Source organism: Numida meleagris, chromosome 4, assembly GCF_002078875.1.
Source record: "Numida meleagris isolate 19003 breed g44 Domestic line chromosome 4, NumMel1.0, whole genome shotgun sequence".
In the NCBI taxonomy this organism is placed as follows: Eukaryota; Metazoa; Chordata; class Aves; order Galliformes; family Numididae; genus Numida; species Numida meleagris.
The window spans coordinates 27,367,956-27,384,545 of NC_034412.1; the positions used below are offsets into that span (position 1 = coordinate 27,367,956).

The 16,590-nt window shown below is 34.8% G+C and overlaps 1 protein-coding gene across 1 annotated transcript in view; it reads right to left on the bottom strand.

Moving 5' to 3' along the window:
- Window positions 1-16,590, bottom strand: part of FSTL5 (follistatin like 5) — a 302,163-nt gene that overhangs the window by 65,341 nt on the left and 220,232 nt on the right. The window contains exon 7 of the mRNA XM_021396567.1: window positions 13,585-13,751. Coding sequence (XP_021252242.1) covers window positions 13,585-13,751 — 167 coding nt within the window. The remainder of the gene's footprint in view (window positions 1-13,584; window positions 13,752-16,590) is intronic.

Here is a 16,590-nt window from a genome sequence, read left to right on the forward strand (position 1 = left end):
CAGCAGTTTTAATATCAATATGGGTTATTTGTAAACATCATCACACATCTTGCCTTTGCTCAAACCATTAATACAATGTTGGGGAATGCCCCAGGTTTCCCCAAAAGGGTTGCCCTACTGGTACTCGCGTGGGGAACACAAGATCCACTCAATATGAGATGCATCCAACTTTATTGTAGCAACATACCATCTTATATAGCATACTTGCTTCCAGGGATACAAGGTCCAGGGATACAAGCTCTATGCAACATGCACGCTAACAATATCGTTGCCCGAGTTATCTCCATATATGGGATATGTTGTTAACTACAACACTATGGATACAGAATACTATGGATACTGAATACAACTAGAACACTCTGGAAAACTCCACACACCTAGGATTACATCATTGGTAAATCACTAGTCAATCAGTAGCTACGTGCTGCCGAGCAACCTGCTCTCCAACAATACAATGTTCCATGTTCATCAGTCTAATCTTTAATCACAAGAACACTTTACTAGTTAAGGTGTCAGTGAAAGAAAGGGCTATTCAGACTTTCACAGTAACTGCAACTAGCTATGTTGGAACAATTACTTTTTTTCCCTCTCTACAGTGATGGACTATGATAATGATTTTTAGTGTTAGTCTTCATCTACCTGCGCACTGATTCAAAACACGACTGATCTTACAGTGCTCAGAGAGTCCATACAGCAATGTTTCAGAATATGAAATATGCAAATAGAGTACATACAAATAAGAATCTTATATTTTCTACACATTATGGGTAATGAGAAGATTTAGGTTAGATGATAGGAAGAAATTTTCTATTCAGAGGGTGGTGAGGCTATGGAACATAGAGGTTGTGGATGATCCATCCCCTGGAGGCACTCAGCGCCAGGTTGGATGGGGCCCTGGGTAGCCTGAACTGATGGGTGGTAACTCTGCCCACGGCAGTGGGTTGGAACTACATGACCTTTAAGGCCTCCTCCAACCTAAACCATTCTATGATTCTTTAATTCTCTAATAAGTAATTGCATTTTGTTGCAACAATAGTTGTCCTTGTTAACAGAGGAGACCATCCAAAATATTTTACTTCTCAGTACCCCATTCTTGTTTATATTTGTTTCATGCATTTAATTTTTGCTTGTTTTTTTTTCCCTGAAAACTATCACCATCTTTAATGTTCGCAATATCACTCAAAAATTCAGGGAAGGTACAAATCGTTTAAGAACCATGACAACACATACGTTACTCCTGCTTTTTTTCATCTTTGCCAAAAACTTTCATACGAAAGAATTGAACAGCACTATTCATAGGAAAGCTTGTGTGCTACTGTCAACATACGAAAAGTGTATTACAAAAATAACAATATACAAATTCTTCGTATACAGAGTGATCTCTAGAAGACTGAAATGCACACACATTTTTTTCGTATTGTAGACTCCTTTAGCTAACACTTTTTTAAAAAAAACTTTTATTTTTACCAGTCATCAACGGTAGCTAATTGATCATAGAATTCATGTCAGAAATCAGATCTTCAGTCTAAAGTAGGAGAAAGGAAGACTGTTTTTTTTCCTTTCTTTTGCTATGAACTGAAGTGTTACTTTTCTGAAACACTTGGAGCTTAAACTTCAAAGCCTTTTTCATGAAATAATTTCTTGTCTGATGTTAAAACTAATGTATATGTCAAACACATGAAGGCAAAACAGGATCTCAATCATCTTTCATTAACTGTAAATGACAATAACAGGAACTTGACAATGCTCCTAACATTTGCCAGAGTACTATACAGAATTTGAAACATGTAGAAAAAAGTGGTACTGCATTGATATTTTGCTTTGCCAGTACAGTATTTGCTAGCCCACACAGTTATATGTATTATCTATCACATAGACAGTACTCAGATAGTCTGGGCAACAGGCATAAGAACAATGAAGGAAAGTTTTTTTATAAATGAACAGCAATGATCCCTGCTGAGTGCAGGAAAAAGTCATGCAGGAAGGCTCTCTGTCCTGAACTCCTCCTTGCACATGGCATGACAGCCCATAGGCATTAGAGGTTTCTCACCAATTAAGTACTGGGGAGATGCACAGGGTGGAAGCAGCTAAATCCAATGCACTGTCACGTACAACGACTATAGTTGTTCTGAGGGGAAATATAATCAGAACTGCAGTTGGACTCATCCCAAAAGAGACATTCAGATGCTAATATTCATGGGTTGAAGGATCTATGTGCAAATTAAGGCTAACCAAACAAAAAGCAAATCTGCTTTCCAACTTCAAAAATACCAGGGAAAACAAAGCAGTAAATGTTGACAAAAACAAAGAAAAGATACTTCTATTTTTTTTTTTTTCAGATATGAGCCTGGATAAGACATGGTCCAAAAAGTTAATCTCAACTGATTGTATTTTCCAAGAGTTATATAACAGTAAATTGTAAAGTAGAGATGAGACCTACAAAACTTAAAAGTTGGAGAAGTAAATTTGTGATGCATGGGTGGTAAGATGCCAAAGGACACTAATAAAGTGGGAGACAATCCGCTTAAGAAAAACAAATAGCCCTGTGAAAGATTCTTAGTAGTGGAGCACTATTAGTGAGAAACTATCACAATCACAGAATAAAATAATGGTAGAAAATCAAGACAACAGAAAGATGTATCAAAGAATATCATGAAGACAGAGAAATACAATATTCCAAGAGTGATGCTAACAATACTTTAACACTTCTGGGCCCAACCGTAATTAATGAAAGAGTTCATAATATGCTGAAATGTCCTAACTTTTCTACCTAACTCTTGCAGCTCACAAAATTCTTAAGAATACATGGACACCTAAACTTAATTTTAAACAACAAAAGATAACCTACTTCAGATGAGAGTGGACAAGAGTGTTTTCTCTCTTAATAACGTACTCAGAATTTCATTTTAAGCTGAAGATTTATTTTTCTTTATTTTTTGAATGGTGGAACAAGTATATATGCGATGAGATACTAGAAAACGTAAGATATTTTCTTCATAAAGTTCTAGAAAGAAAAATGCTAATCATCTCTATTGTACCAAAAGAATTAATCAGCAAAATAACATATTTCATAAATCTTTTTGGATAACTAAACCCACCACATAGCTCCCACAGTAGGATGGAGGAGAAAATTGGAAAGAGGCAAAAATCATGGCTTGAGATACAGACAATTTAAAAGGACATAAAAGAAAAGGATAATAATAATTAAAAAAACTAGTGATGCACAATCCAATTGCTCATCACCCGCTGACCAGCGCTCAGCTAGTTCCCCAGCAACAACAGCAGCCCCTCCCCAGTCAACTTCCCCCCAGTTTTATTGTTTAGCATGATGTCATATGGTATGGAATAGCCCTTTGGACAGTCTGGATCAGCTGTTCTGCTCACTGCTCCTTGGGCCCTTCCTGCTCTCGCACTGTCAGGATATCACAAGAATCTGAAATGTCCTTGGCTCGATGCAGCCACTGCTCAGCAAGAACTAAAACACCCATGGATTGTAAACATCATTTCTCTTCTAAATCCAAAATCTGGCATCCTATCAGCCACTATGATGAAAATTAACTCTATTCCAGCTGAAATCAGGACACTGCCACTTCTACTTCATCTTACAAACAGTTGGGCTAGGTATCTTAAAAGGTCCATTCCAACTGAAATATACTATTCTAAACAGAAGCATAACAAAGAAAGAAGACTCAGTGATCCTCCATAAAATTTACTTGCTTTAGGGTAGGATACATTTTTATAACAAACCAAATGAAGTATTATTTAGAAACACTATTTCAACTTCTTTACTTTTGGTTGCAGTTTTAAGAGCTGCAATAGTCAAACACACAAAAAAAGGATGGATATAATTTGTGCCTCTGTTGTCTGCTGCACAAATGCATTTCCTGTCTGTGAATTTCCACTCTGCTTTGAAGAACACATCTCACACATCCTTTATCAGTCTAGATGGAGGCCAGAGCAGGCTTCAGAAAAAGAAATTCTGTGAAGAGCAAGAAGGACAACTTCAACATGAGGGTTTGGTAGAATTGTTTGGAATGCAGAAAGTAAAAAATTGAAGTCTTGACCTCCATATATAGAAAGTCTAACTCCAGTAAATAACCATCAAAATATGTTATTGCTTTACGTGTGTTCCACTGACTATGTGAAATCATAGGTTTGTGTCACTCTTATTAGCTGCAAGGAAATGCCAAAGTGAAAGTCAAGACAAAGCAAAAAAACATGACACAGGGCAAAAGGAGACTAGAGATGACCATCCTCAAACTGCATTTTTCAGCTCAGACTTGAAGCCTGGCAGTTGACAACATATGGAGGAAGAGCACCACTGTTTCACTGAACAGTTATTTCCAATGTTGTTTCTAATGTTCCACAGTTCTCCCGAAACTCAGAAATCTACATGTCATGATCAAACACGGTAAATCCAATCAAAAAATAACTAAAAACTTGCCAAATACGTTGCAGTAAAAAAAAACCCACAATATTTCAGTTATATAGATGTGAACTAGTAATAAAAATGCAAAACTAAGAAAAACTATAGGATCCATGTAAAGTACTTACAGATAGACATTGCAATAATTCACATTGAATTTGGGAAAACCACTAGTTTTACCTGTTCTCTAACAGAATAATGAAAAGATTCTAGCCATTGAGACAAAGGTTATTCATATTCAAACAGAAAAAGTTCTGAACACAAACTTTTGAAAAATATGTTCTAGATTTTTTAAGGTGGATATATAAATATGGCATTAAAATGACAAGAAAATGAAAAAGATGCTGAAGTATGATTACATTTACATATGGTACAGAATTTTGGATGATGAAAGAGAAGTTAGACTATAGTAAAGTAGGTAATCGATAGAATTTAGAAATGAATGGAAATACAGTACTAGGACTATGGGTAGATAGATCGCTGAGCAATTTAATTCAGAGAAATGTTAAATGCCATCATTTGAAAAGTGTATCAGACATAGCATCATCTACTGTAATACTACTAGAGTTCACAAACTAAGTAGGATTGATCTAGATAAGTACTTTGCTTCAGTCTCCTCCATGAAAAACAGTACTGGTAATTCTATAGGTTGATGACGGTTTTCTTTTTGAGTCAGTATTGATTCAATGACTAGGTACAGTGATGAAACACTTCCAGAAGACTACTTTTTTTTTCTTTTGGCAGTAAATATTACAAAAGACAGTTGAGCAAAATTCCCATTAGGAAATTATGCCCTGTCTTCCTTCTACCTCCAGGGATGCTTAGGAGGGACAATCAAAGACGGTTTCTTTTTTTTTAGTCTTTAAGCATTTGTGCCTCTGTTTAATTAAATAGACTCTCAGATATCAAGCACTTCTGTTACTGGCGATGTGGCCCTACTATTTGAAATATTGAAAGTCAGGACTGTGAGACATAGGAGGCCATCATTAACAAAGCATCTTTATCATACTTTAAGAAAGACTGACCTTACCTACTAGCTGCAGCCGAGTCCAGGCTGCACTCTGTCACAACTATGTTTTTAAATAATAACCCTAAAAACTTGATGTATTTCCTGCATTCTTTGCATCTCTTTCACACAATAGCAATGTGCTGCAAAATGATTTGGACAAATGAGAAAAAACCTTAATACTTTTTCAAAAAGACAGAATCATCAGCTGGCTCAAAATTAAGATTGTCACCACCATAAAAAGAGGTATATAAACTTTACCATGAACTTTTGCAGTATTATTGCTTTGAGTAAGCTAGAGTTACAGAACTTGCATGTCCAGATAATCTTAATTGGAATCAGTAGCTTTGAATGAAACCTCACTGCAATTTTTCACCTTATTTCGTCAATCCAGAATATTACAGATCTATAGTGTTACCTCATTTAAGTGCATCTTTACAACATTATAAAAACGTTATGATGTAGAGTTTACAATATTATGATCCACAGTCTGAAGTAGCATTCATCAGATAATTAATGAAATAAGATATTTTCAATATTCAGAGAAAAAAATGTCAGATCTTGCAAGTCTTACACATACTCAATGTTTTCTTTTGGTGCAGTTTATCCCACTATTAAAGGAGTAATTATAACTTCAAATCAGATTCCAAAAAAGACAAGAGAAGAAGAGTGGAAGCAAACTCCGGAATGAAATAACTATACTGGTGAGCAAAGATATATACTTTTGGCATATTTATAAATAAATAGAAAAAAAACCATTAGAGATTTGATAAATCTGATCAGCAGCTTTGACTACATTTTCAGTAAACTTTTAAAATCAAGCAAATGAAACTGGTATTTGACGTCAAATAAAGGAGAAAAGGTAATAAAATCTTATTCTAAAGTAAAACAAGTCTGTGTAAGAAAAAGGACAATTCAATACAGGTAAAAATTGAAATATGCTGAAATTGATGAGTCACTGGTTAATATAATCCAACCAGTTCATTAGAAAAAAATAGCAAAAAAGGCATGAAAGAGATGTAACAGGTTGGGGTGATGTCATAAAAATAATGCATAAGGAAAGCCTGTAACTTGGTTGCTAAAGTTAATTTATATATCTTAGTAGTAACATGCACAGAATAGTGCTGTACTACTTAGAATATATGACTCTGCAATTTCTTTGCTGTAATTTGACTACTGTTATTCACTAAGAAAAGTTTAAAATAAGTTCATCAGGAACCAGTTTATGTATTGAAAACCACTGGCAGCTTTTAAACTACTATTCTGTTTCTGACCACACCCGTTTGATTTATTTTTAGACTACCAAAAAAGGAAGAGATTAAGAACATCATTTCTACAGGGAAGGTTTGAAAGAAGGAGGTTCTTGTCTCATGTCACAGGGTCCCCACACTTCCTCTTAGGCGGGGTGAGGGAGTCACCATCTGCGAGATCAGAGAAGCAATATCAGAGCTCCAGGGGTAAGAAAACGTCCTGTTTGGCAGACCATGCAGAGCTTGTTGCAACAATTTGGAACATAACTGGAAGCAGGCATTTATACGTGTTTTAAATTTCTATTTTGTTTTGTCTAAGACTTTTCATTTTCTTATTTTTTAATTTTATTTATTTCTTTTTTAATCTTTGAGTTCTAAGAGTTGTCTTGGGAAAGCAGAAGAAAGACAGAGGAATATTTCCTTGACATCTGTAACAAACTTGGGATCCAAATGTAAGTACAAATATAACAAATTAAATTATTCTTTTTGATGAGTTTCTATGTAGGATCATACTATCTCATTGGAGAACACAATGTCAAAGGGAGATATTTTTCCTGAGGTTCTCCTGATGATTTTGTTAAGAATAGAAAAGGGAGAAAGAAGAATGGGAAGCTGGAAGTAAAGTTGTCAGAAGTCCTTTCTAAGAACTAAGTTTGACATTTTTGACAATATGAAAATATTTATTTCATCAGCTGCCGAGAAGAACTCTCTAGAATGGAAGGGAATATATTCTTTGAGAGGATATCAGGTTCTAATGGCAAATAAACTACATTTTAGAAAAAAAAAAATCAAGAAAAGGATCGCAGTATCATAGAACGGCTTGGGTTGGAAGGGACCTTAAAAATCTAATTCCAAGCACCTTCCCATGGGGGCAGGCTTGCCACGCACTACATCAGGCACTAGATCAGGTTGCCCAGGGTCCCATCCAACCCAGAGTTGAACATCTCCAGAGATGGGGCATCCACAGCTTCTCTGGACAACCTGTTCCAGTGTCTGAGTGAAAACTTCCTCTTTATGATCTAACCTAAATCTCCCCTCTTTTACTTTAAAACTGCTCCCCCTTGCGCTAGCACTATCAGATCATGTAAAAATTCTGTCTGCCTCCTTATAGTAAGTTCCTTTTGAGTACTGGAAGGTCACAACAAAGGCTCCTGGGAGCCTTCTCTTCTCCAGGCTCAAAAAGCCCAGCTGCCTCAGCCTTTCTTCATAGGAGAGATGCTACAGCCGTCTGATCATCTTTATATCCCTCTTCTGGACCTGCTCCTAGAGCTCTACATCTTTCTTGTGCTGAGGGCCCCAGACCTGGATGCAGTATTGCAGATGAGATCTCACAAGGGTGTCATGCTTTTATGATTTCTGTTATTGGTATTCCACATCATAATATCATGTAGTGCACTGGGAGTTAAAGAGTTAATGCTGCAGTTCCATGGATTGTTGTTAGCGCCGGGTACCCGGTCCCAGAAGAGAAAAGTGAACTACAGCTCCCAGAAGACTTCATTATTCCATTTCCTTTCAGAGGGAAAGATAAAACTACCTGGGAGTCATGGGACTGTCTCTCTTTCTACTCGTCTCTGCTGTGCATACCCCCTAGCTGTCTTGCCTACAGTGTAAGGCCTTCAGTTTCTGGACACTTCCTCTAATTTATTTATTAGCTTCAATTTCAATTATATTGTATTATATTATCTTGCACTCTGCTATCGTATTTAGTAAATTGGTTTTATCCCTTAGCTCGCTGCCACTGCATTCCTCCTCTGGGCTCATCTCCTGATCTACTCCCTTCCACTTTTCACACGGTGTGGTACCGTGGGTCCCTCCCTTCGTCCCATTTGTTATGAAACTAAACTGAACTGGGCTGGAACCATGACACAAGGGCAGAGTACACATAGACAATAATTTCCCTTGCCCTGCTGGCCACCCTAGGATGCAGACTTGAATACGATATCAAAACAGTGGAAGTTGTAATTGGGAAATTAATTTTAATACAATGAACAAATGAGATGTTTTGAGAGAATGATAACCTATATGTAACTTCAAAACCACAAACTTTGCCTGTCATATAGAAATATTAGATGTTTTCAATTAAGGTAGACTGAAGAAAGAAATCACCAGTTTTCATTAAAAAGTAGAGATTAACCTACAGCCTTTTAAAAAGCTACTGATTAAAGTATGTTAGCAGATGTTAAACTTTATATCTGAGCAAGTCATCTAAGTAGATCTTGTATAAATGTAAGAACAAAGGGCAGACAGCTTGTAAGAGAAGTGCTATTCCTAACAGGTATAAGAGAGCAGCTGGAGGCAAAACTAAAGGAAAAGGTCAAAAAAGAACAAAGTAAAGTGAAATATTAATAATATAATATAATATAATAGTATATATTAATAATATAATTGATATTATATATTAATAATATAATACAAAATATAATAATATAAGAGGCATATTATGGACTGCATTTGGGCAAAAATCTGCTAATTTTCCTATAAATAAGAACTTTCTTTCATAATGACTAATAGCTTAGATAAAACTCAAGAAAATAAGTGAAAAGAAAAATCACACATTGAAGATTCATGATCATGGCAAGAAAAACCCCTTCTAGATGCATACTAAAATATCAGTAAAATGTGGCACCAATGCTGTACTGAATCACAGCACAAATGAACTACAATTTAAATAAAATAAAATTTGCAGAAGCACAAAGTTTTTCATGGCTTCATTCAGATGAATGCTGATTATCCCTGACTCCTATCAGTTTAAATAAAAAAAATCAGTAGCAAGGCACACAACTTCCATAAAGAGTAATCATTTGTAACATGAGAAGAGTTGAGGAGCACTAAATACTCCTAAAATTAGCTAATAGATGTTATCATATCATTTTTAATATTCAACCACACATTTGTGGCCAGATAGAATTCTCTAAATTATTCTATTGTTTTTAATAGCACTGATTAAATAGTATTCGTGTTCTCAATCCTTAGAAGTCAAAGACATTGCATCATTCTGAGTTTGTCACTCCCAAAACAAATAATTTAACTTGCATTGAAAATTGCACAGCGCAAAAACTTAATTTCTGTACCATAAGAATGAACATTTGCTGTGATTTACAAAATCACATTGTCACTACTACTTAATCTGATTGGTTTCATATATGCTCACTTCCAGTTACATGATTTCTGATGCATTTTGCTGGAAAAAAATGTCTTTATCTCCCTAGGTCAGTACTTGTCACTTATTTTTTCCCCCAAAACAATACCACAATTTACACAAGATTATTATTTTTGAGATGCACATATGTGGTTGTTATATAGCTGAGTAAATTGACAATTCCCAGGGCTAGCCAGACATTTTAGATTATAACACAGTCACAGTAAAGCACAGAAAACATTGCCTCTAGGGACATCTGAAATTGTACAAGGGCTTAGGGCTTTTGAATGTTTGAAATTGTCTGAATAAGTACAACACATTCTTTGGTGGTTAAAATGCAACAAACTGGAACACACTATATTCCCTCTGCATTTGTTCCTTTCAAGGCAATATTTAAGTACTAACGTAATTTCCCATATTGAAATATAAAATAATTCATTTTTGTTAAATTATTTTTCTTCTCCTCAAGTTTTTATTTTTACAACATTGCTTGAATGGTTACTAAATGATGACTACATAGGAATCTTGAAGTAAATGTGAAGTTGTAAGACTATCTGATAATCAATTTTCAGAACGTTATGGAATGACCAAAGAAATATGAAGAAAAAAAATTTTTTTAAGGGAATCATCTGGAAATAAAAAAGAGTTCAAATCAGTGCAAACAGTGGAATGCATAAAATAAATTTCGAAGAAAAGAGACTCAGTTAATGTTTTTACACCCAATCATTTTTGATTGTTTTTGCTCTTGCTTTGTTTCCAGGCTCCATTAATTCTTTCTTCCACTGTTTGTTGGTTTATCTGCATATCAGATGAGTATCACCTACATTTATTCAAGTGCTGCATATTTTTAATGCCTCATTTCAGGGATACTGGATCTGTCATTCCCTTTGAATCATAATTGTTAATAATAATGGACTAAGATCTAACATTTTTCTTCAAAAAGCACTTTCAAGCATTCCATTTTTTCTATGATTTTCTTATGGTATATAAAGAAATGATGGATACATTCACCTTCAGAACTATTCTTCTGTCTCTGGAAGAGTTTACTCTTTGTTTCATTCCTACTGTAGCCATACACAAAATATACACACAGAGCTCATCCCCAAACAGAGAACTCTTAAATAATTCCACTCTGTGCAGGTATGAATACTTAGTTTCTTTCCAGAGATGAACTCATCTGCTTTTACTTTCACAGCATCTTCTAGCCATCTTGCAAATTCTCTCGGGAGACAATTTGTAGACCTTCTTTTGGGAATTTCCTCTTTGCTTAGTCTATTTACTTGCTTATGTTCATGGTTAAGCCCGTACATTGTCACATGGTCTTTCACTCCTATTAAATGTATATAAATTCAACCAACTCTAGCAATTGTAATTTTCTCCTTTAGCTTTAGCTTTTAATTTCTGATAACCACTGCAAACTGACTACCAATTAGGCTACCATGAGTCTTAAAGAAAAACCATATTGGACTGCATTCCAGCTGTTGTAAGTACCAAAGAAGCATGGTAGGCTGGCCCTAGCTAATAGGCAAGCTCCCAGTCAGCACTTGCTCATCCCACCTCTCAAAGGGAAAGGGAAGAAAATGGGAGTAACATGAATGAAAAAGCTTGCAGGTCAAGACTGCTTCCTTATTGCCATTATGAGAAAACTATATCTAGGAAAAACTGGCCGAATTTATACCCAATTAAAATAAAAAAAAATAATCAGTAACTCAGGTTGTAGGAAGCACAAAGATGAACTTTAGTAAAACAACAGCTTTCTTCTGCAGCTTCCCAGACTCAACTTCACTTCCAAGTGGTGTAGGAGGTTGTGGTGTTATGGTCACTACACAGAAGTTTCTCTTTGTCACTAGTGAACTCCCTACAGGAAATTTCTCTTTTTTTTTTTTTTTTTTTAATTTTCATACTCAAAATGTTTCTATCAGGCTCTAAAAACACTTCCCTTTTCACATTTGCAAATGCAGTCAATAGAACCTTTCAGTTTGAAACTGAGTTGTTAGATTCATTATTTCCATTCATCATTTCCCTTTTATTTCTCCATATCCAGGTTTGTATTCCTGTCTCTACAGCGCATTACATGTATTATAATGAGAAGTGATGAGTAACAACTCTAAAATCATTATTTATGACCATCATGAATATTTACAGAACATTAAGAAATACTACAGAAAGGAACTTGTGAGTAAAGGTAAGACATGTTTGAATATCAGCCACAGAATCACAGAATTGCAGGGGTTGGAAGGGACCTCAAGAGATTGAGTCTAGCACCCCTGCTAAAGTAGGTTCCCTACAATAGGTTGTACAGGTAGGCGTCCAGACAGGTCTTGAATATCTCCTTAGAAGGAGACTCCACAACCTCTCTGGGCAGCCTGCTCCAGTGGTCCATCACCCTTACCCTAAATAAGTTCTTCCGCATCTTTGTATAGAACTTCCTACGTTCAGGTTCTAGGCCATTACTCCTTGTCCTATCACAAGGCACCACTGAAAAGAGCTTGGCATCATCCATTTGCCTCCCACCACTCTTTAGATATTTATAAACAGTAATCAGATCCCCCAAGCTGAACAGACCCAGCTTACTCAGCCTTTCCTCACATGGGAGACGCTCAACACCCTTTATTATCTTTGAGGCCCTTTGCTGGACTCCTAGGAGACACCACACTTTTTAATGCACTCCAGGATACCATCCAACTAATGATTACGTAAAAGGAATTTTCAAAGGATGCTGGTATTATCCTAAGCCTCTGAAGTGGCTAAATGCTACCACTCAAGTGAGGTGAGCTTTGAAATCATCTATTATTTCATAAAATATTACTATACAGAAGGTAAATTTATGAACAAATCTGATATAAAATCAGCAAGTAAATCAAAACAAAGGTTACGTGTCAGTACAAATGCCACCTTAGAAATAAAAGCAATCACTAATAAATAAATAAAATATTTGATTGTGATGATGCTCCACACGTATAAGAGCTGCAGTGATCTCAGACACGTACTGATCAGAGCAAGTGTAACCCTGTTTGTCCACATTTTGTAATTCATGTACTATGTCATGGTCAAAGCAAATCAAACATACAAGGAAAAACATACAGCTGAAAGCTTGTTTTGAGAGCTCCACCAGAAAATCTAACTTTTTTTTCAGTTACTTTTCCCCAATATTTGGAGGTCATGGCAAAGTTACGTGGCAGATATTTACCTTCCTAAAAATGGATTTCTAAGTTGTACTGACATTTAGGAGCAATACTTTCAGTCTGCTGGATACATAGAGGAATGATCAAAACAACCAATTTCTTAGAAGGTGTTTTATTAAGGTAAAAATACATTTTCATTCAATCACGTGAAGATAAAGTTATTACAATGATCTAATTGCACTTTATTAAAATGAACTGTGCTTTATTACAATGACCTACTTGTGCTAAATTATGCTTTTCTTAAAATGTTAACTTGTTTCTCTTAAATACTTGAAGCCTATGTAATGTTGAATGTATAATACCAAATTGCACTTTTGTCTTCATATGTTTATGCTGTTGTACTTACTCCTTTAAATGTCTGTGAAATGTTTTCGTTATTTTTAACACCAAGACTTTGAAAACATATTAAATAAAAACAGAGTTTGGCAGGCATTTTATTCCTATTATTTTGTTTTGTTCTCTTTGTATGTAGCTACATGACTAAAAACATATTGAGTAAGGAATTTGTTAAACATCACTTCTCAATTCTTCGAGGAAAGGTTTTGTAACAAGCTGTTAAATAGAACTCTTTTACTTACATTGATATCTTCCAAATCTAAGTTATTCAGAATGACATTGTTCCTCTTCCAGATGATGGGAGGTCTCAGAGTTCCCTGGATGGCACAACTTAAGACAGCACTTTGTCCCACTGTTGCTGCAGTGGTGCTTAGTTTTTGATCTTCTGGCAAACTTAGCTGAACTACCTCTGCAAAAGATACATTGTTTGTAAGGTTAATTTGCTAGCATTTTCATAAAGTTAATTAGTATGCAGCTTTTGTACACTGGTAATTCAAGGAATTTGAATTGGAATCAAAATAAAAAGAACTTCCAACAACCACAGGAAGTTCAGAGTATTTCAAATAAAGGTCACCATGACATTTCAATTAAATTGACTGACAAGCGTGATTCTATAAAGAGAAGCATTTAAGATGAAAATGAATTTCACAGGTAAGACTACAACAAACATTACAGAATGCATCTACAATCAGACTCCAGAAGTTATTTAACGGTTAGGCCAATGCAGTACAGTAGCTACCATCTTCATTTGGCTGATGTGACAGTACTGCTGTTATGAGTTATTCATTTTCAGAAAAGAAAAAAATTTACGGAACTCAGTGTGCAAAAGATACAAGACTGAAATAAGAATGGGCAAAAAGTGAATTATGCGTTCAGAATATAGGAGTAAGGTATGAGCTTTCTTGTCTGGTATGCGAGTTTTTATAGAGAATTTCCACTGATAATAATAGATAATAATAAATAATTTCCACTATGCTTCTCTGCTCAAATGTGATTTCCTTTACAATAACTGGAGAAATCCAGAGCCAGAATAACAAATAGTTGTGTACTTGAATAAATCTCTCCCAAGTACAGGGAGAAAAAAAAAAAAAAAAAAAAAAAAAAGAGCATTTCATAGTATCTATTCTGAAACCGTTGTGTCTGCCAAGCACCAGCAACAATGAGGATGGAATATAGCACCTAGCAGAAGTAAAGAATACAACACTATGTAACGGTTGGCAAACATGAAGTAAATGCAGTACTTCTACTGAAGTATTGGGAGTCATCTCAACCCACAAATACTCATCACCTACTTTTAATATTTCCTGTACATCACACATTTTAAATTGCTAGTGTTAATAAGATATTTCACAATATTAGGTCAGCCAATTTTGATATATTTAATAGAAGAACTCTTGACTTTGATGTCCCATAACACCTTTGGACACTAACATAAAAAAAAAAAAAAAAAGAGTGACATTAATCTTTCCATTATAGCAAAGCAACAACCTATATGCAAGCTAAGAGCTTTTATTGGTTCCTTTTAGCTTCATGAAATAAACAGTTTTTAATTAACACAATTAAAAGGATAGTTCAGTTTAATACTTTTTTACTTCCTTTCCAAATAGCAAGAAGAAAGGCATTTCAATAGCTTCAGGAAAGAAAGATTTGTTGTTTCATAAACAATTTTTGTGTGATTAAAAACATTAATGTTCTATTTAGACAAAAAACAAAAACACCTTTATTTTTCTCTTCCAGTAGGAAAGTGATGCTGTCCACCAGTCAGTGTGACTTTTTTCTTTCCCCTAAATGCACGACCTGACTCAATTTGTTAAACCATTGAAAAGGGAATATATAAATTAAATTGAATATTGGGCTATTTACCATCATTTTTAAAATTTATTGCACTCATCTGAAGCATTTCAGCTTGTATGTTATAGGAGATAGTTCTTCAAGGATGCTGCTACCCAGGCTTCTTCAAGCACACCTGAATGACTACTGAATGATTCAAAACTTCTGATAGACAGCACCAGCATACTAATACTTTGTTTCTATATAGAATTCAGTGTGCAAAAATCTCAAAAGGTAAACATTATGATGATCTATTTATAAGAGTAATTATCCATGTTTTCCAAAGCCAATACTTAATTTAGCGTAGTCATTAAATGGTTACATTTGGTTACAAATGGTTACATTTAATGACTACGCTAAATTAAGTATTGGCTTTGGAAATAAATTTTATTTTCATAAAATGACTGTGAAAAATGCTAACCTTCACAGGATAATTTAAATTCTACAAAATTTCAAAGTCTGTTTTCAATTAGTTCCAGTATTATTACAGATGTCTTCATACAGAAGTCCAGTACTTACTGTAGAAATCTAAGTTTTCTTTCATTTTTAATTAGAATGCAACTGTAGATAAGGAAATGTATTAAATGCAAAGTTTAGCATTTGCTACCATAGTGAAAATTGTATTCTGAAATCAAAATAGAAAATGGCATTACTATTTTATGACATTAATTGTTCATCTATGGTTCATGTCCATGGACTATCATAAGCACTGAGCTTAGTGGAAAGTGTATAAAATCTAGCTTAACTTCAGAATGAGTGTTTGTAGCGCGCTAGCTATTCTACTGCCTTTTGTTTTACTGTATTAAACTACAAAGTTTGTAATTTCAAAAAGTAGCCTGTAACTACATAGGATATGCAAAAGTCGCTGCTTTTCAATAGATATAAAAGGTTCTCCTTGCCTTTGACTCAGTTTTATAGGTCCTAAAAAACCTATAACACCTTAGAGCAATAACCATATATAACCTTAGCAAAATTAACACAAATAAGCCCTAAAACCTCCTAGTCAAGACACAACATATGTATAGGCTGATAAATTTCAAGAAGAATTTGAAGAACTGAAGAGAATAAAAGAGAATGCAAAAAATCTGAGACTCATAATGCTTGCTACAAGGAGTTTTTTATGAAAAGCATTTTTCATTTAAAAAAAAACAAAAACCAACAAATTCTAAGGCTCTGCAGTTGATCAATAGCAAGATAAAGTCTACCAAGACAAAACACTAAATGAAAAAATAATTTTCAGGGAACATCAGGATGCGCTAATTCTTCCAGTTAACTGTGAAAAATTTGGAAATGTTGATATTTGGACATGGCAAATCTTACTAAGATATTGTTTTACGTTCTGTAACATCTGAAATATAACTACATAAAATGCCTTTTCCCTCTTCTGGCATCAATCCCACCTTTCACAAAATGAAATA